This window comes from Triticum aestivum, chromosome 3D (genome assembly GCF_018294505.1).
Source record: "Triticum aestivum cultivar Chinese Spring chromosome 3D, IWGSC CS RefSeq v2.1, whole genome shotgun sequence".
NCBI classification, from domain to species: Eukaryota; Viridiplantae; Streptophyta; class Magnoliopsida; order Poales; family Poaceae; genus Triticum; species Triticum aestivum.
Window position 1 is genome coordinate 553,046,607 of NC_057802.1, and position 21,496 is coordinate 553,068,102.

The window sequence follows — 21,496 nt, forward strand, 5'->3', positions numbered from 1 at the left end:
CGTATTTCAGTGCTAAATACATCAGTTTAAGCGACAACCAATATTAGTTGTTTATATGAATAATTTCTCTGTTCCAAAATTAGACCTCCTATGAGTCACTTTGCCAATTTGGCTCCGTTTGTCACCCTGCTCCATTGTATAATTGTGTGTGCTTCTCATTGTTTATCATTTCTTAATTTTCGGTGTACGAATAAGTACTTCCTCCGTCCTAAAATAAGTGTCTCAACTTTGTAGTAACTTTAGTACAAAGTTGTATCGGGGTTAAGACACTTATTTTGGGACGGAGGGAATAGCATATGCCTTCCTAACAAAAAATGGTATATTGTTTCTTTAGGGCAAAGAGCATACCACTTTGTTTGTGCTTTCTAAGTCATAAATGAAGGCAAAAATAATCGACACAATACAGCCTATTGGAAACAACACATCCAAAATTTCATACTCCATCCGTCTAAAATAAGTGTTTCAACTTTAGGACAACTTTGTACGATCAATGACGAACTTTGTTTCTTTTTGTTACAACTTACAAGTATGGTCTTGCAAAATCCTTTGAGAAAGGGGAAAAAGTAGAAGTGAAAAGAATACACCAAAAAGAGTCACCCTGTCCTCAGTTTGGGCAAAAACTTCCTAAATTGTTCGTCTGAAAAAACTCTCATCTACGTTCCTAGGTAGGGAGAACTGGACCGGAAGGAGATGATCGCCGTTTAATCCATCATCCATGCATCCATCACAAGGAGCGGTTGATGAGGCCACGCACCACGACCAAGCCCAGGACGAGCAGGTGATCCGCCTCGGCCGCCACCGTCAGCGTCAGCACGTCCTCCCCGAGCACCACTCCGGCCGCCGTCTGCTTCCGCGCGACGTCCGCCACGGCCGCGCCGTCCACGCCGCTCACTTTGTAGTCGGGCTTGCGTGCGCAGCACCTGTCGATCCTGTAGCAGGTGGCTGCGCCGCCGTGCATCACCACGGCGGCCCCGCCCTTCTCGGCCCGCCGCACGGTGAACCACGGCGTCGCCTCCTCGTCTTCGCACCGGCAGACGTCCCACCTCCTGAACATGCCGAAGCCCTTGCGTCTGATCCTGATGAGGGCGTTGCCGGCGCGGTCCATGAGGAGGACCTCGCGGCCGCCCCTGCAGCCGTAGTTGTCGACGCGGAAGGTGACGGCGCCGTCGCTGTCGTACACCGCGCAGCCGTTGCCGTTGAAGACCAGCGACTTCATCCATACCGTGTACGCCTGCTGGCCCTGGCGGTGATCATCGGAGGACGACGGCGAGGGGGGCGCAGGCAGGGGCTGGATCTTGGCCATTGAAGAGAGAATGAAGAAGAAGAAGAAGAATATTGCTCTGCTCTGCTCGGCTCGGCTCTGCTCTGCTGCTGCTGTTTGGCCTATTTATTCAGGATGTGCTCTGAGGTAGACTAAACGTTGAGTGCCGCACCCGATTAGTTGTTTATGCTCCATCTAGTCATCTACTAGTACTGTAGTACGAATCAGCATGCGTTTGTCGCACCACGTTTGGTGATTCATCCAAGAGTTGAAACATGGATATATAATTAAAACCACAATGTAATGCAATGCTGAACATGTGTGTGTGTGTGAGACCCAGTTTAAAAATGGATGATCGAAACGTACTAGTTCGACCCAACTATGTCAGAAAATAGATTGTTCTGTTTGGCGAGTAGAAAGAAAGCACGCATGTAGCCATGTACGTTTGCTCAAGGAAGGATAAGTACTTGCACCTAATCAATTAATTAAGCAGTCGGGCCAGTTCGGGTTTCTCTCGTTATCCATTAAGTGTTCATGACCGTGGGCCGACAAACTTGAGTCGTTGTGCCCCCCCCCCCCCCCCCCCCCCCCCTGTCTCATGTCAGGCCTTCAACTTTGTTTTGTTTACAACAACTTCACTCTATATACGCACATTGCAGAACTGCATAAGATATTTTTCTTCTTTTTTTGCGGAAAGCAGAACTGCATAGGAATAAGAAGCTGTGATTTTGATTTTATTCATGCTCTTGCTGGATTAGTGAAATCCCGCTCCAGCTCTGACAAAAAATGGATATGCAAGGCTCTGACTCCGAGCATAAGACTGAGAGATCAACTACTACCACTAATTAATTACTCCCTCCGTAAAGAAATATAAGAGCACTAAGATCACTACAATAGTGATCTAAACGCTCTTATATTTCTTTACAGAGGGAGTAGCTTCGAACTCACAAGGACAATGCTGCTGTGTTAAACAAAGCAAGGGCTACCACAAAACTGGGAGGTTGGGAGGGAAGTTTGTGCAGACCAGCAACTAGGAGTACAACCCTGCTAACAATGCAGCGTAAACTATATCGTCGCAACGGGAGATCGACTTCTGAAGAATCAGTAGTGAACTCTCTCCATATTATTCTTCCGAGCGCGCAAAATCCGTGCGTACACATGGATGATACCTATCGTATTTTGCAAAACTGATCGAGCCTCCAGGTGTGGACGATGGATAACTCAGTTCTTTCTTTCTTTGCGCGTTTATGGTATGGTACGTGTTGTCTACGTGTAAAGCAGCTCAACTAGCTAGCCAGTACGACAGACAGAGAGGAAGCCTCAGTTTAAGAACGGGCATTGCACATAGTTTCTAGAAACAAAGGCTCCAGGAGGCAAAAACCCAATTCGGTGCTCATCTGTACCTGGTCAGAAAAAATCAAAACAAATACTAACAAGAATAAAAAAATTCAAATGTTTTTTGATAGACAATTTTGTGCGTAAGGTTTGCTCCAAATTTCAACTTATTTGGACATCTGACCAGCTCTCAGCAAAAAAAAAAAAAAACAAATCGGATCAGAATAGTGTGTGAACAGTAAACTGTTTTACAGACCCTGAATTTATCTTTTTTGCTGAGAGTTTCTCAGATGTCCAAATGAGTTGAAACTTGGAGTGCACCTCACGCATAAACTTATCTACCACACAAAAAAAATTGGAATTTTTTGAATTTTTTAGTATTTGTTTTAAATTTTTTCGTCAGGGGGGTGTAGATGAGCTCGGGAGTAGAAACGCTGCACTCTCCAGGAGCTTAGTAGATGCACACACGTGTGTGATGCACACGTCACATCATGGAAATTAAAGCAAGATAAAAGGGATAACACATTTTAGGGGCGGCCCATTTTAGTCAAGGACCTTCATCTAAACTGTACTCTTGACCCCTAGTACAAATAATATTTTAATTCTCCCTGCAAAATAGAAAAATAATGGCGGATTCAAATTTTGAATAGCAGGGCAGGAGTTGTTAGTTTTGCACATGTCATACATGTTTGAATTTGAACATGGAAATTTAACAGTTGAACTCATATATGGATATTTTGAAAAATTGGTTTGTTTTTGTGTATACACTTTTTGGAAACGATTTGTTTTAGTCAGTAAGATATGTGGTGCTCGAGAGCCAAAAGGAATCAGCGGAGTGGATGTCCAAGTGCCTTCCTTTTCTTTGTTCCCTTTTTCTAAGTTAGTACTGAATTTCCTCACGAATATGTAGTACTGAATTCCCTTTTCTAAGTCCTTTTCGCGACAAAAGTTTCCATACAGACCAAGTTGGGCCTGGAGCCACATGTTCCCACTCATTTCGGTCCTCTTTGCGCATGTGTTAGTATATGTGGATGCTAGTGCCAAAGGAAATCTTCCTTGGACCAGCGAGATTGTAAAGCATTGGACTTTCATGTAACGTTGCTGTTTACACAAGTACACACATTTTAATGTGCGAGGCGGCAAGCTTATTGGTCAATAAAGTATTTTAAGTTCTCCATTCAACAGTCATGTCATTTTCAAGCATATACATTTACCGGTGTATTGCACTAAGGCTCGTAATCGTTTTAATAGTTAGTGATAGTGCTAACATAGGCGGAGCTAGGTACAATACAACCATCTAATTTGTAACACTAGACACCTAACATGGTGAAGTCCGTGTATCCTGCATTCCAATTTATCATGTAATTTTGGAGGAAACAATTAATCATGCAATTCTTACAAACTAATCTTTAATATAACGGTATATAATGACCGCCTTTTGGTTACAACTACGCAAAAAGGGGTTACATTTTGAGCCACAGGGAGTACACTATTAGATTTGACAACATCTGTACTTTTGAACATGCTTATGATAGGATGACGGAAAGAAAAGTTGTCTCTAAAAGTAGCATACATAAATAAGTGTAGTTCACGCAATGGAGCATAGGGATTTGCAGTTTGTTAAATACCTAGATGATTTTAGAGTGGAATGTGCCACCATTGTCTTTCCAATGTAGTTAATTTGTTCCACGGATTCTTCAAGTGAAACTAGTTGGTTGTGAAATTTAGCCTTTCTTGACAAAATACAAGTTGCTTGGAAATTTAATCAGCTATTAGCACATTTCACGCTCTTGATGACCCTCCTAAATATATTCTAAATACAAGCAAAGAGGGTATCCCACAGCACAGACTCCATGTTATGGTGGCTTGGGGGGGGGGGGGGGGGGGGGGGGGGGGGTGCACCATCATAAACAATGTAATAATGTCTATGCTTTAGAGCCTGAAGTGGACATTTCAGGTTCTACCAGCTTACTACTACCTCCGTCTTGGTTTATTAGTTCCCTTCGCATTTCGTGTCAAAGTTTGACTTTAGATTTAACTATCAAAATGTTAATGCATGTCATGAAAAATTATATCATCGGATTCGTTTTTGAACATAGTTTTCGATGATATTATTTTTGCTACGTATAACTTATATTTTATTAGGTAAAATTATAGTCAGTATACGACCCTAAATAAAAGGAGGACTTATAAACCAGGACGAAGGTAGTAGAAAATAAGGCCGGCACGGAAGATGATGAGATTCATGAGAACTCCCATATAGTTTCTCAACCCAGCAAGACTAATGGTTCTTCCACTTATGAGCTTCCAATGTCCTTTCCATTGAGTCCAACATGTTAAATTGTGTCTGTTTAGTTGTCTACCGTTGTTAGCATACTTGTAAGTTTGTATGATGGAAAATTATGCATGTCAAACTATGAAAAAAAACCCAGTAAGGCTAAGAGATCCTATCTCCATTGGGAATTTTAAAAAGAAGTTATAATTTGCTCGTTAGTTGTGATCGGGCCATTTATTTTCAGTCCCAGGCCAATTGTAGTATTTTCTTCCTACCAGAAATTGCTACATTTGAGCTTACAGTACTTTATTAGATGATGGTGTAATTTTTGCAGCATTCTTGTTTATATTTTGTGCAGCTAATTTTTTTCTCCGGTTTCTAGCACTCGACGAATTAAGAGAACTGGAGGTGGAGGTTTATGGCATCGGCGACCAAGAGTCCAAGTGCATTAATTAGCAGTTTACTTTAGAGACCGCTAGCTTGACAATTGTGTTCAGTCGGCTCGCGAGGGATCAGGAGATGGTGATATGAGGAGAGTTTTGTCTTTTATGTGAATATATGATGGCTTTCTTAGATACATAAGCGGTTTATCCTAAGTTTTTCGGTAGCTGTCTGACCGTCCGTGTTTCCTGGTAGCGACGAAGGACGAAAGGATGTGTGCGAGAACCATATTGTAAACTTTGAGCCATGCTGAGACCTGAAATGAATGAATTCTTGCTGCTGCCTTTTCGAGCCCGGATTATTCAGTTCCCTCTCGTCATGTCGGCGAGCCTTTTCGAGCTTGTCCTCTGCTCCATCTTTGGAGGTGACTATCGTCAGTACTCGGTCACCTTGGATGACGAGGCGGTGCTCGCCTTCACCGTCGCCTCGCCCGCCGTCGCTGCTCTCATCCGAGACGGCGGCGACTTTGTCGCGCCGGGCGTCATGATCCGCTTCCCCCAGTGGCGCTGCAACGCGGCGTCGTCCTCGGCATGCTCCCATCCGGCCTCCATCCAAGCACCAGAATCCATGGTAAGCTCGTCATCGGCAGCTCCCAAGGTTAGTCCGCTACGCCATGGCCTCAGTTTTCAATTTTTCATCCATCGCAAACACAAGGTAGGTCTAGTTCCTCTCGGCTGTCAACCTCACCCACACTCTGATCCGAGCATGCTAATTTGGATTGCATTTCTTTCATCTAAGGCAAAACCTAGTGCTTTCATGGTTAAAATGGCCCTTGACCACTGCTTGGCGGGGCCCCCTACATTCTCAGTACTGCATTACCAGGAAAACTTGTTCCTCTCGTTAGTTTCCTCAGCCCTGATCAGAAACGAATTGCTGCAACGGTCTCCTCTTGTCCTGCCTGGGCTGACGCTCTACCGAGAAGCCTCCCTGGAACCCGCGCGAGATCGGGGAAATTCAAACTCGGCCGCCACCCTGTCCACGCTTACTTGTCTGCTGGGCTGGGCCCGCAGCCCCACCTGCCAGGTCCGTGGCGCCCAAGCTTCCTCCATCCTCGGTGCTCCTCACCCGCCCTCCCCTCCCCTCCGCCCGGTTTGTTTATTCCATCCCCTAGGCCCACATCGCCACTCCCCTTGCCATGGTCTACTCCTACCTACTCCGCTCGAGCTGCCCCGCGACCCCCCGGCGTCGCACGCGCGAGACGCATGCCTGCTCCCCGCGGCGCCCCTCGCATCGCATTTAATGCGATCTGACCGACCCCCGTTTGGCCCGTGCTCCCAGCCCATGCACCGAATGGTGCACCCCCCGGTCCACCCGCCCTTACATGTAAACCAGGTCTACCCCTCCCACCCCTCCTCCCCCAACCAGATCGACATGCAAACCACTCGAGCACGTACTGCAGGCGCCGCTGGCTCAGCCTCCCAAGCCCTCGCCTGGTCACGTCGCTCCGGTGAGCCGCTCCCCTACCCCGTACCTCGATGCTCTTCTCTCTACCCCAAAAACCTCGCATGCTCCCGAGGCCACCCGCCCCGCGCTTGCCCCGGCCCTCTTTATCTCCACCGCCCCGCCCAGCCCCCTCGCATTCCATCCAAGCCTTTGTGCTTTCGGTGCAGAGCCAGCGACCACCTAGTGAGCTCTTGCCGTGACCCTCTCCGATGCACTCGCTGCGGCCAAAACGGGCACAAGGCTTTCGAGTGCTCGTCCCGCCTTCCTCTCGCCTTCCTCCACCCACCCTTCCACCGGCCGCCAGCGACCATGGTTTCCCAAGAATCACGCCTCTCCGCCCCGGCCGCCACCCCCGCTCGCTAGATCTTCTTCGGCTCCCACCGCGCCCTCCTCGATGAGCCGCTAGACCTATCGCTGGCGGTCACCCTCCCCGCGTCCCTTCGCCGCTCACTGTCGTCGGATGGCGACTCCGCCCCGCCCTCGCTGCGGGCCTCGCTGCTCCCGTCGCCCCTGGGTTCTGTCGGCAGCTCGTCCAGCGCTGCTGCCATGGTCCCGCCGCCCGTCGATGCTCAGCCCCCCCTGGCGAACCTGCCGCCCCTATACCGGACATCTTCGTCCCACACGGCCTCATCCACGACGTCAGCGTCTTCGCCTTCGCCCACATCAACACGGCTATGATCGACACACATGAGTTCATCCGCCAACTCTTCGACTCACGCCTCCCCTCGGCGTCCTTTCACTTCGCCGCGGCCTCGGGCTGCGCCGCACTCCTCGTCTTCGACGACCCCGCGGGCAGGTCGGAGGTGCTCCAGCTCTTCCCCATGGACTACGACTACCTTAGGATCCGCGTCGAGCTGGTCCGGCCTGAGGACGCGGACAACCGCGCCACGACCAAATTCGACCGTCTCGTCGAGCTTGACGCGACTCGTTTTTCGCTCGAGCTGTGGCACCACCATGGCGCCAACTTCGTCTTCGGCCACTTCGGGCTGCTTTGTGATACGTCCATTTTGCATCATAATTTCTTACTGTTATTTACAATGTTTTTATCCATAATAATACTTTTTGGAGTAATTCTAATGCCTTTCTCTCATAATTTGCAAGGTACACATGAAGAGGGAGAATTTCGGTAGCTGAAAATCTGGACGTGAAAAAGCTACGTCAGGCCACCTATTTTGCACAACTCCAAACAAGCTGAAACTTTATGGAGATTTTTTATGGAATATTTAAAAAATATTGGAGCCAATAACTATCAGAGGGGGGCCACCAAGTGGGCACAACCCACCTGGGCGCGCACCTGGGCGCGCTAGGAAGCCCAGGCATGCCCTGGTGGGTTGTAGCCCCCTCGGCCCACCTCTGATGCCCATCTTCTGGTATGTAAGTCATTTTACCTAAAAAAAATTAGGAGAAGACTTTCGGGGCGGAGCGCCGCCGTCTCGAGGCGGAACTTGGGCAGGAGCACTTTTGCATCGGGCGGAGCGATTCTGCCGAGGGAACTTCCCTCCCGGAGGGGGGAATCATCGTCATCATCATCACCAACAACCCCCATCTTGGGAAGGGCAATCTCCATCAACATCTTCACCAGCACCATCTCATCTCAAACCCTAGTTCATCTCTTGTATTCAATCTTGTTATCGGAACTATAGATTGGTGATAGGGGGTGACTAATAGTGTTGATTACATCTTGTAGTTGATTACTATATGGTTTATTTGGTGGAAGATTATATGTTCAGATCCATGATGCTATTTAATACTCCCCTGATCATGAGCATGTTTATTATTTGTGAGTAGTTACTTTCGTTCTTGAGGTCACGTGATAAATCATGTTGCAATTAATCATGTGAATTTGATATGTGTTCGATATTTTGATGGTATGTATGTTGTGATTCCCGTAGTGGTGTCATGTGAACGTCGACTACATGACACTTCACCATATTTAGGTCTAAGGGAATGCATTGTGGAGTAGTAAATAGATGGTGGGTTGCGAGAGTGACAGAAGCTTAAACCCCAGTTTATGCACTATTCCGTAAGGGACCGATTGGACCCAAAAGTTTAATGCTATGGTTAGAATTTATTCTTAATACTTTTCTCGTAGTTGCGGATGCTTGCGGGAGGGTTAATCATAAGTAGGAGGGTTGTTCAAGTAAGAACAACACCTAAGCACCGGTCCACCCACATATCAAATTATCAAAGTAGCGAATACGAATCAAACCAACATGATGAAAGTGACTAGATGAAATTTCCGTGTACCCTCAAGAACACTTTGCTTATCGTAAGAGACCGTTTTGGCCTGTCCTTTGCCTCAAAAGGATTGGGATACCTTGCTGCATACCTGTTACTATTATCGTTATTTGCTTGTTACAAATTATTTTGCTATCATACTACTCGCTACTTACCGTTTCAGCACTTGCAGACATTACCTTACTGAAAACTACTTGTCATTTCCTTCTGCTCCTCGTTGGGTTCCACACTCTTACTTATTGAAAAGAGCTACAATTGATCCCCTATACTTGTGGGTCATCAAGGTTATTTTCTGGCACCGTTGCCGGGGAGTGAAGAGCCTTTGGTAAGTGGAATTTGGTAAGGAAACATTTATATAGTGTGCTGAAATTTATTGTCACTTGCTACTATGGAAAACAATCCTTTGAGGGGTTTGTTCGGGGTATCTTCACCTCGTCTGGAACCACAATTAATTGCCCCTCAACTTACTGCACCTACTGAAAATATTGAAGATGAAATTCCTTCGGGTATGATAGAACAACTGCTAGCTAATCCTTATGCAGGAGATGGAACCGAACATCCTGATATGCGCTTGATATATGTGGATCAAATTTGTGGATTTTTTAAGCTTGCAGGTTGACCCGGAGATGAGGTGATGAAAAAGGTTTCCCTTTATCTTTGAAGGGAAAAACATTGGCATGGTATAGGCTATGCGATGATATTGGATCATGGAATTGGAATCGTTTAAAATTGGAGTTCACTGGTGCGCCTTGGTCCTAAACAAACGGTTTTTAACCCATTTCTGCGACGATGTTTGGAGCCGTCTCCAAGTGAGTGTGGGCGATAGGGGGTCCTCCCCACATGACCCAGAAACCGTCGGGGATATGCCCTCCTGGCACACACGTTCGGCAAAATGAGGTTGTGTGTGACCGGCGAGCGCTCAAATACGGAAATACGTACAGTAGAGCTAAAAATACAATTATACGGCGAAATTGTTTCCGGTCACAAGTACATCCCACACAGTCAGTCCCCGCTAAACGTTTCCGTTCGTACGCACATCCCACACAGTCGCTCAAAGGAAAACGTTTCCGTTCACAGGTACATCACACACAATTTTTCCCGTTAAATCGTTTCCGTTATTGAATGTATCACACACGGTCCGTAGAAGAAACTATGTGGTAAAGGCTGTCCATCACACACAGTTTTTACGTGGTAAACGTTTGTGCAACGTGGCCTAACGCAAACAGTTTTTAAGAGAAAGTCATGTGTGATTGTTCATTGATCCAACACGGTTTATTCCTAGAAACTGTGTGTGTTGTCTGAGGTCATCGCCCACGGTATTATTTCAACAACCGTTTGCAATAGCAAAACCCAATTAACAGGAAAATTCGCCATTAGCAGGCTAATTATCCGATTATTCATAATCCATCTATTAATCTAATTGACATTTCATATTAAGCACACAATATATTTCATTTTCATATTAAGGAAGCAGAATTGCTTAATTGAAATACATCAGAGTACAACATGATATAGCTTCAGCACTCAGCTACCCCATTACACAACTGCACCAGCAGCAAGTTTCACATGCAATATGTAGAACCTTTCGAAATTAGCATCATAGACGGTATATAGACAGATGCATCTCATCTGGAAAACTGCTGAAGTGGAAGGCGAATATTGAGCCTTCATTCATGTTGAAGGTCTTTGCAACTTTAGGCCAGTGCCTGTGGATGATTGACCGTCCGTCCTTCGTCCTCTTCAGGAACACTTCAATATTGAACCGTGGGTGTTGTATGAAAACCTTCCTCGCCTCCTGACCATAGAGGTGGTTTGAGAGGTAATCATCAGTGAATTGCTTTGGAAAGGCCTGAAAACAAGGATGTGCATAAATATCTTCTCTATATTGGAAATGGGGCAAAGGAATAAAAAAAGGCAAGGTATAATAGTTAGTACCATGTTGTAGTGAACTGATGTCTTCTTCATTGTGCAGACAAAGATCTTATTGTTTTTTGTCGCTAATTTCTTTATCCTAACAATCTTTCTGAGTTTCTTGATTTTGATTGATATTCATGGACAACTCATTTCCCCATATGCAAAAAGGGTCGAACAGTGGGTCAAAACCTCTGACACCAGGACCTACATGTGCAAGACCAAATTGTTAAAAACCAAAATATTAGAATGGTTCCTGCAATTGCACAATAATGTGCTATTAGAGAACGGACCATGCACGTGCTAACCTCGATTGTAAACCTCAATGCTTCCCATTGTTTCCCTGCAACACATATAAGGTAGTTAGTCATCAGGTTAAGTAAGGGTTCGCATGCTATCAGTAAAATATGTTGATGAAAAATAAGCACATTGCATATTCTTCAGATTAATTGAAGCCACACGAAAAACCCATTTACCCAAACCAAGCATGATTAAGAACTAGGAAATATAGCACTTGTATATGTTTCTCATGTATTAAGTGCAGCCAAATTCGATTTATTCCTCACATGCACAACAATACAAAATTCTACCCACGACAATTGGACATTGCATTGCAGAATTGAACCAAGCAGTTAACTAAACACCACAACAAATGAACCAAACATTAACTGAGCACCACATTGCACAATATAACATACTCCTAATAGAAGATCAGACAGTTAACCAAATAGTTAACTACAGCCAATTGTAGCAATTGTATTTGTTTCTCATGTATTTACTACAGTCTAATTCAATTTATTCCTCACATGGTATACAACAACACCCACAATTTTGTAAAGATAAATTCGATTTATTTCTCACACGGAAGACAATACAAAATTGCAGCCTGAAGAATTGAACATCACATTTGCAGAATTGAACCAAACAGTTAACTGAAGACGACAACTAATTAACAAAATAGTTAATAAGTGAGCACCACACTCACGACATATAGAACATATACACTAGAGTAACAGATTGCATGGTAAAATTAGATAGCACAATTCACTAGAATTTGTGAAGGAAAGGCAGGAGCAGCACACGCAATGGGTAAACCGAGCATGCTTAACTGGCGTAGCTAGCAAATGGCAAGGTGCTCCTTCAAGATCTGGGGGTCGGCACGAATGGCAGCCATCGCGACCTCATCCGCGCGTGCGGCCGCGATTTGCTTCTCCGCTGCCAAATGCTCCTTGAGGTCCTGGCTATACTGCATGCACCATGGCTTAGGCCGGCGCTTATTTGGTGGAGGGGTCGGTGATTTGGGTGGAAGGTGTCGCGCTCGCGCCGGCGGCCAGGGCATGTGGGATGTGGAAGGAGGAGGATGATGGGGGTCGGGTGTGGATTACCTGCCTGGATAGAGGAGGCCGAGCAGCGTGAAGGAGGGTCGCCGACGAGGAGGCGGCGCTGGAAGCAAGGAGTGAAGGTTTCAACTTGGAAAGGAAGGCGGAAAGAGGGGAAATGTGGCTTTTGGTAGGGGGGAGGGGGCGGGGAGTTAGATATTTTCGCGGAAGCCGAAAATTTGGAATCGCTTCAGCGAAAAAACTGGCGCGCAAAGTGTCATCAGACACGGTCCCTTATTCAGAACTGTGTACGATATGTGGACATCACAAACGATTCAGATAGCTTAACCCGTGTGTGATGAGTTTAAACGTCAAAAGTTTTGGTTCGAATTTCCATGGTTACAGTGGTCATCCACATCATTGCATAATTTGGGTACACAAATGAGACTACAGCACACCCACACTTCTTAATCGAGCAAGGTCAGTAATTAAACAGAGCTAGCTGACCTAAACATTACTCTAACAAATTAAAGACTGACGCTCTTAATTAAACAAAACAAAGAGTACTACTACGGCTGGTGCTCGTCGATCTCCGCCGCCACCTCCATGTCCAGCTCGCGCCCGACGGTCTCCTGGTGAAGGGGCTCCATGGCATACATCGCACCATACTCGGCAAGCATCCCACCATCCTCGTCCGCCATCTCTTTGGAAAAGGCCGCCACGAGCTGGGCGTGGGCGGACGCGTGGGCTTGGACGGGCTCCGTCGTCGCAAGGTATGCGGCGGAGGAACGGATGGCTGCTCGAACGGTCTCGACGATTGCCAGCTCTTCGGCCGTGGGTTGCCGACCATTGTCGGAGAAGCTTCATTCGATTTGTGCGGTGACCGCTGATGACCCACAAGTATAGGGGATCTATCGTAGTCCTTTCGATAAGTAAGAGTGTCGAACCCAACGAGGAGCAGAAGGAAATGACAAGCGGTTTTCAGTAAGGTATTCTCTGCAAGCACTGAAATTATCGGTAACAGATAGTTTTGTGATAAGGTAATTTGTAACGGGTAATAAATAATGAAAGTAAATAAGGTGCAGCAAGATGGCCCAATCCTTTTTGTAGCAAAGGACAAGCCTGTACAAACTCTTATATAGAGAAAAGCGCTCCCGAGGACACATGGGAATTATCGTCAAGCTAGTTTTCATCACGCTCATATGATTCGCGTTCGTTACTTTGATAATTTGGTATGTGGGTGGACCGGTGCTTGGGTGCTGTCCTTTCTTGGACAAGCATCCCACTTATGATTAACCCCTATTGCAAGCATCCGCAACTACAAAAGAAGTATTAAGGTAAACCTAACCATAGCATGAAACATATGGATCCAAAGCAGCCCCTTATGAAGCAACTTATAAACTAAGGTTTAAGCTTTTGTCACTCTAGCAACCCATCATCTACTTATTACTTCCCAATGCCTTCCTCTAGGCCCAAACAATGGTGAAGTGTCATGTAGTCAACGTTCACATAACACCACTAGAGGAAAGACAACATACATCTCATCAAAATATCGAACGAATACCAAATTCACATGACTACTAATAGCAAGACTTCTCCCATGTCCTCAGGAACAAACGTAACTACTCACAAATCATAATCATATTCATAATCAGAGGGGTATTAATATGCATAATAGATCTGACCATATGATGTTCCACCAAATAAACCAACTAGCATCAACTACAAGGAGTAATCAACACTACTAGCAACCCACAAGTACCAATCTGAGGCTTTGGGACAAAGATTGGATACAAGAGATGAACTAGGGTTTGAGAGGAGATGGTGCTGGTGAAGATGTTGATGGAGATTGACCCCTCCCGATGAGAGGATCGTTGGTGATGATGATGGCGATGATTTCCCCCTCCCGGAGGGAAGTTTCCCCGGTAGAACAGCTCTGCCGTAGCCCTAGATTGGTTCATCCAAGGTTCCGCCTCGTGGTGGCGGAGTTACTTCCCGAAAGCTTGCTTATGATTTTTTCTCGGACAAAAGACTTCATATAGCAGAAGATGGGCACCGGAGGCCTGCCAGGGGGCCCACGAGGCAGGGGGCGCGCCCAGGGGGTAGGGCGCACCCCCACCCTCGTGGCCAGGGTGTGGGCCCCCTCTGGTATTTTCTCCGATCAGTATTTTTTATAAATTCCAAAAATGACTTCCGTGAAGTTTCAGGACTTTTGGAGTTGTGCATAATAGGTCTCTAATATTTGCTCCTTTTCCAGCCTAGAATTCCAGTTGCCGGCATTCTCCCTCTTCATGTAAACCTTGCAAAATAAGAGAGAATAGGCATAAGTATTGTGACATAATGTGTAATAACATCCCATAATGCAATAAATATCGATATAAAAGCATGATGCAAAATGGACGTATCAACTCCCCCAAGCTTAGACCTCGCTTGTCCACAAGCGGAAGCCGATAACGATAAATATGTCCACATGTTTAGAGATAGAGGTGTCGATAAAATACAATACGGACATGAGGGCATCATGATCATTCTTATAACAACAACGTATATAGATCTTTTCATATGATTTCTTATGCTCAAGTAATAATCTATTCACAATGTAAAGTATGAATCAGAAACTTCATTGAGAACTAACAAACTATAATCTCAGTCATTGAAGCAATTGCAATTTATGATAACATTGGAAAGAGTCAATATAAGAGCTTTTCAGCAAGTCCACATACTCAACTATCATTTAGTCTTTCACAATTGCTAACACTCACTCAATACTTATGGGTATGGAGTTTTGCTCAGACACAGAGAAAGATAGGGGCTTATAGTGTTGCCTCCCAACCTTTTACCTCAAGGGTAATGTCAACAATAATAATTCATGTTAACTTACATCCAATTGGATATATATATATCAGGATCTTTCCAACACAATGTGCTTGCCAAAGGATAAAATGTAAGAAGGAAAGGTGAAGATCACCATGACTCTTGCATAAGGAATAAGACAAAAGTAAAAGATAGGCCCTTCGCAGAGGGAAGCAGAGGTTGTCATGCGCTTTCATGGTTGGATGCACGAAATCTTAATGTAAAAGAACGTCACTTTATATTGCCACTTGTGAGATGGACCTTTATTATGCAGTCCGTCGCTTCTATTTCTTCCACATCACAAGATCATATAAAGCTTATTTTCTCCACACTAATAAATCATACATATTTAGAGAGCAATTTTTATTGCTTGCACCGATGACAACTTACTTGAAGGATCTTACTCAATCCATAGGTAGATATGGTGGACACTCATGGCAAAACTGGTTTTGAGGGTATTCAGAAGCACAAGTAGTATCTCTACTTGGTGCAAAGAATTGGCTAGCATGAGGAGGAAAGGCAAGCTCAACATGTTGGATGATCCATGACAATATACTTTATTTCGGATATAAGAAAACATAACCCATTACGTTGTCTTCCTTGTCCAACATCAACTCTTTAGCATGTCATATTTTAATGAGTGCTCACAATCATAAAAGATGTCCAAGATAGTATATTTATATGTGAAAACCTCTCTTTCTTTATTACTTCCTATTAATTGCAACGATGACCAAAACTGGGTTTGTCAACTCTCAACAACTTTTATTCATCATACTCTTTATATGTGAAGTAATTACTCTCCATAAGATCAATATGATCTCTTTATTTCTTTTTATTCTTTCTCTTTTCTTTAATTCCCTCGAGATCATAGCAAGATAATCAAGCCCTTGACTCAACACTAATCTTTATTATATATAGCTCACGGACTCGATTACATAGGGAGATTATAAAGCAAAACTCAAAACTAAATCATACTAAAACTTTATTCTACTGGATCAAGATATTACTAAAAGGATCAAACTAAGAAAAACGGTAAAGATAGGAGTGTGATGGTGATACGATACCGGGGCACCTCCCCCAAGCTTGGCAGTTGCCAAGGGGAGTGCCCATACCCATGTGATTATATCTCTTTCTTCGGAGGTGGCGATGATGGAGTTGTTGATGATGTAAATTGTGCTTTCAGCTTCTTCATGCTGTAATTGAGAAGAGCAATTTGCTCCTTCAAATCATCGACCTCCGACTCCAGCTTCAAGATCTTGTCACATAAATCTCCTTTGCTTTTCTGCCGAAAACGAGAAGGAACAGATCGATTGTTAGATAGTTTAGCCCTCTTAGGGAGACTAGACTTCTTGAACTTCACGTGCATATCCCCAGGTTGAGGTAGAGGGACATCCTCCTCCTCTGAACTTGAATCGTTGATCCTCATCAAATGGGCATCCTCCTCCTCATCTGTAGTTCGACCACAAGGAGATAGATCCCCATAGGTCTTGGGGTCAGCAATGAGGTGTGAGACATAGCTCTCTCTGTCGGAATCCTGAGATGACATCTTGCTCCAAATCTGCTACAGAAACAGCTTGAAACAAAAACAAAGGATATTTGCGTGATACGAGGGTCAAAACCTTCGGGAGATTATATAATGAATTTTTACTGACCAAAATAAGTATCGTGCAAGAAAACGGAGTCCGAAGAGTGCACGAGGTGCCCACGAGGCAGGGGGGCATGCCCAGGGGGGTAGGGCACGCCCTCCACCCTCGTGGACGCCTCGTGTCCTTCCCGGACTACTTCTTATTTTCCAATTTTCTTAAATATTTCGAAAATGGAGAAAAATTTCCATTAGAACTGTTTTTGAGTCGGTTTACTTATCGTACCACATACCTATTCCTTTTCGGAGTCTGAAGTGTGCTGGAAAGTGTCTCTTAAGTATTCCTCCGGGGTTACGGTTTCAATAACATTAGTTTCAACATTTATAGGATTACCTGAGATATAATGTTTGATTCTTTGACCATTCACCACCTTCGGATTTGTGCCTTCGAAGTTGTTGATTTTTATGGCACCAGAACGATAGACCTCCTCGATAACGTAAGGACCTTCCCATTTAGAGAGAAGTTTTCCTGCAAAAAAATCTTAGACGAGAGTTGTATAGCAACACATAATCACCTATATTAAACTCATGCTTTTGTATCCTTTTGTCATGCCATCTTTTAACCTTTTCCTTGAACAGTTTGGCATTCCCATAGGCCTGGGTTCTCCATTCATCAAGTGAGCTAATGTCAAATAGCCTCTTTTCACCGGCAAGTTTGAAATCATAGTTGAGCTCTTTAATAGCCCAATATGCCTTATGTTCTAGTTCGAGAGGTAAGTGACATGCTTTTCCATAAACCATTTTATACGGAGACATACCCATAGGATTTTTGTATGCAGTTCTATAGGCCCATAGTGCATCATCAAGTTTCTTGGACCAATTCTTTCTAGATCTATTAACAGTCTTTTGCAAAATTAATTTGAGCTCTATTACTCAATTCTACTTGACCACTGGACTGCGGGTGATATGGGGATGCCATTCTATGATTAACATCATACTTGGCAAGCATTTTACGAAAAGCACCATGAATAAAATGGGAACCACCATCAGTCATTAAATATCTAGGGACTCCAAACCTAGGAAAATAACTTCTTTAAGCATCTTAATAGATGTGTTATGATCAGCACAACTAGTTGGAATAGCCTCTACCCACTTAGTAACGTAATCAACATCAACTAAAATATGTGTATACCCATTAGAGGAAGGAAACAGTCCCATGTAATCAAAGCCTCAAACATCAAATGGTTCAATAACAAGTGAATAATTCATAGGCATTTCTTGACGTTTACTAATATTACCAATTCTTTGACATTCATCACAAGACAAGACAAACTTACGGGCATCCTTGAAGAGAGTAGGCCAATAAAAACCGGATTGCAATACCTTATGTGCAGTTCTATCTCCAGCGTGGTGCCCTCCATAAGCCTCGGAGTGACACTTGCGTAGGATCTGTTCCTGTTCATGCTCAGGTACACAACGTCTAATAACACCATCTACTCCTTCTTTATAAAGATGTGGGTCATCCCAAAAGTAATGTCTCAAATCATAGAAAAACTTTTTCTTTTGCTGGTATGTGAAACTAGGTGGTATAAATTTAGCAACAATGTAATTAGCATAATCAGCATACCATGGAGCAGTTCGAGAAGCATTTATGACAGCTAATTGTTCATCAGGAAAGCTATCATCAATAGGTAGTGGGTCATCAAGAACATTCTCTAACCTAGACAAGTTGTCTGCAACGGGGTTCTCAGCTCCCTTTCTATCAATAATATGCAAATCAAATTCTTGTAGCAAGAGAACCCATCTAATAAGTCTAGGTTTAGCATCTTTCTTTTCCATAAGGTATTTAATAGCAGCATGATCAGTGTGAATAGTTACTTTAGAATCAACAATATAAGGTCTGAACTTATCACAAGCAAAAGAACTGCTAAAAATTCTTTTTCAGTAGTAGCATAATTTCTCTGGGCATTGTCTAGAGTTTTACTAGCATATTGAATAACATTTAATTTCTTATCAACTCTTTGCCCTAGAACAACACCTACAACATAATCACTAGCATCACACATAATTTCAAAAGGGTAAATTCCAATCAGGTGGCTGAACAATAGGTGCAGAAATCAAAGCTTTCTTAAGTATTTCAAATGCTTCTACACAATCATCATCAAAGACAAAAGGAATATCTTTTTGTAATAGATTAGTCAGAGGCCGAGAATTTTTTGAGAAGTCCTTAATGAACCTCCTATAAAAACCGGCATGACCCAGAAAACTTCTTATACCTTTGATGTCCTTAGGACACGACATCTTTTCAATAGCATCAACTTTAGCTTTATCAACTTCAATGCCTCTTTCAGAAATTTTATGCCCCAACACAATGCCTTCATTAACCATAAAGTGGCATTTCTCCCAATTCAAGACAAGATTAGTTTCTTCACATCTCTACAAAACTCGATCAAGGTTGCTCAAGCAATCATCAAAAGAGGATCCATAAATAGAGAAATCATCCATGAAAACCTCACAAATCTTTTCACAAAAGTCAGAGAATATAGCCATCATGCATCTTTGAAAGGTAGCAGGTGCATTACATAAACCAAAAGGCATACGTCTATAAGCAAAAGTACCGAAAGGGCAAGTAAAAGTGGTATTTTCTTGATCCTCAGGTGACACAGGTATTTGAGAGAAACCAGAGTAACCATCTAGAAAGCAAAAATGTGTATGTTTGGATAATATTTCTAGCATTTGATTAATAAAAGGCAAAGGGTAATGATCTTTTTAGTAGCTTTATTTAATTTGCGGAAATCAATTACCATCCTATAACCTGTAATAATTCTTTCCGGGGTCAATTCATCTTTATCATTAGGAACGACAGTAATACCTCCCTTCTTAGGGACACAATGGACAGGACTCACCCATTGACTATCAGCAACGGGATAAATTATACCTGCCTCAAGGAGCTTTAATATTTCCTTTCTTACCACTTCTTTCATCTTAGGATTTAGCCGTCGTTGGTGATCAATAACTGGTTTAGCGTCTTTCTCCAAATTTATTTTGTGTTGACATAGAGTGGGACTAATGCCCTTAAGATCATCAAGAGTATATCCAATAGCAGCACGGTGCTTCTTCAGAGTTTTCAATAATTTCTTTTCCTCCTTCTCTGAAAGGTTAGCACTAATAATAACAAGATATATCTTCTTTTCATCAAGATAAGCATATTTAAGAGTATCAGGTAATGGTTTAAGCTCAAACACGGGATCACCCTTGGGTGGAGGAGGATCCCCTAGAATTTCAACAGGCAAGTTGTGTTTCAGAATAGGTCCCTGTTTAAAGAATACTTCATCTATTTCCCTTCTTTCATTCATAAACATATCATTTTCATGGTCTAGCAAATATTGTTCTAAAGGATCACTAGGAGACACGACAATAGAAGCAAGACCAATAATTCATATGTACTAGGCAATTCCTCATCACGGGGTTGTCTACTAAATTTAGCAAAATTAAACTCATGAGACATATCACCCAAACCAATAGTAACAACATCCTTTTCGTAGTCTATCCTAGCATTAACAGTGTTCAAGAAGGGTCTACCAAATATAATGGGACAAAAGCTATCTTGTGGGGAACCAAGAACAAGAAAATCAGCAGGATATTTAACCTTTCCACACAAGACTTCAACATCTCTAACAATCCCAATCGGTGAAATAGTATCTCTATTGGCAAGCTTAATGCATGGTAACATCGATATCTTCTATCTCAGCAGGTGCAATATCTTGCATAATTTCTTTGTATAAAGAATGAGGTATTGCACTAGCACTAGCACCCATATCACACAAGCCATGATAACAATGATCTCCTATTTTCACAGAAATAACAGGCATGCCTACCACAGGTCAATGTTTATATTTAGCAGCAGGTTTAGCAATTCTAGAAGTCTCTTCACAGAAGTAAATAACATGCCCATCGATATTATAAGCCAAGAGATCTTTAACCATAGCAATATTAGGTTCAACTTTAACTTGCTCAGGGGGTTTGTGTGTCCTAATATTACTTTTGTTGACTACAGTTGAAGCTTTAGCATGATCCTTTATTCTAACAGGGAAGGGTGGTTTCTCAACATAGGCAGTAGGAACAATAGGATAATTATAAGTGATAGTCTTTTCTTCAACTTTAATAGGTGCAACTACTTTTACTTCAATGGGAGGATTATATTTAAACCACTTCTCCTTAGGGAGATCAACATGAGTAGCAAATGATTCACAGAAAGAAGCTACTATCTTAGAGTGAAGTCCATATTTAGTGCTAAATTCACGGAAAGCATCGGTATCCATAAAAGATTTAACACAATCAAACTTAGGTGTTATACCTGACCCCTTACCTTCGTCGAGGTCCCAATCGTTAGAGTTGCGTTTAAATCTTTCCAATAAATCCCATTTGAATTCAATAGTCTTCATCATAAAAGAGCCAGTACAAGAAGTATTGAGCATGGAGCGATTATTGAGAGAAAGCCGAGCATAATTTTTTTTTAATAATCCTTTCTCTTGAGAGCTCATGATTGGGGCATGAATATAACATTGACTTAAGCCTCCCCCAAGCTTAAGCGATGCTTTCTCCTTCGCGAGGCCAAAAATTATATATGTAATTACGATCATGATGAACAAGATGCATAGGATAAAACTTCTGATGAAATTCCAATTTCAATCGTTTGTAGTTCCATGATCCCATATCATCACATAGCCTAAACCATGTCAATACATCTCCCTTCAAAGATAAAGGGAAAACCTTCTTCTTGATGACATCCTCGGGCATACCTGCAAGCTTAAATAATCCACAAACTTCATCCACAT

At 43.3% G+C, this 21,496-nt stretch overlaps 1 protein-coding gene across 1 annotated transcript; it reads right to left on the bottom strand.

Annotated features, from left to right (window-relative positions):
- Positions 1-542: 542 nt before the first annotated feature.
- On the bottom strand, positions 543-1,343 carry LOC123075353 (protein LURP-one-related 11-like). Its single transcript, XM_044497982.1, has one exon. It carries the CDS (start codon positions 1,301-1,303, stop codon positions 725-727), a length of 579 nt encoding a protein of 192 aa, XP_044353917.1. The 5' UTR covers positions 1,304-1,343; the 3' UTR covers positions 543-724.
- Between the last annotated feature and the right edge of the window lie 20,153 nt (positions 1,344-21,496).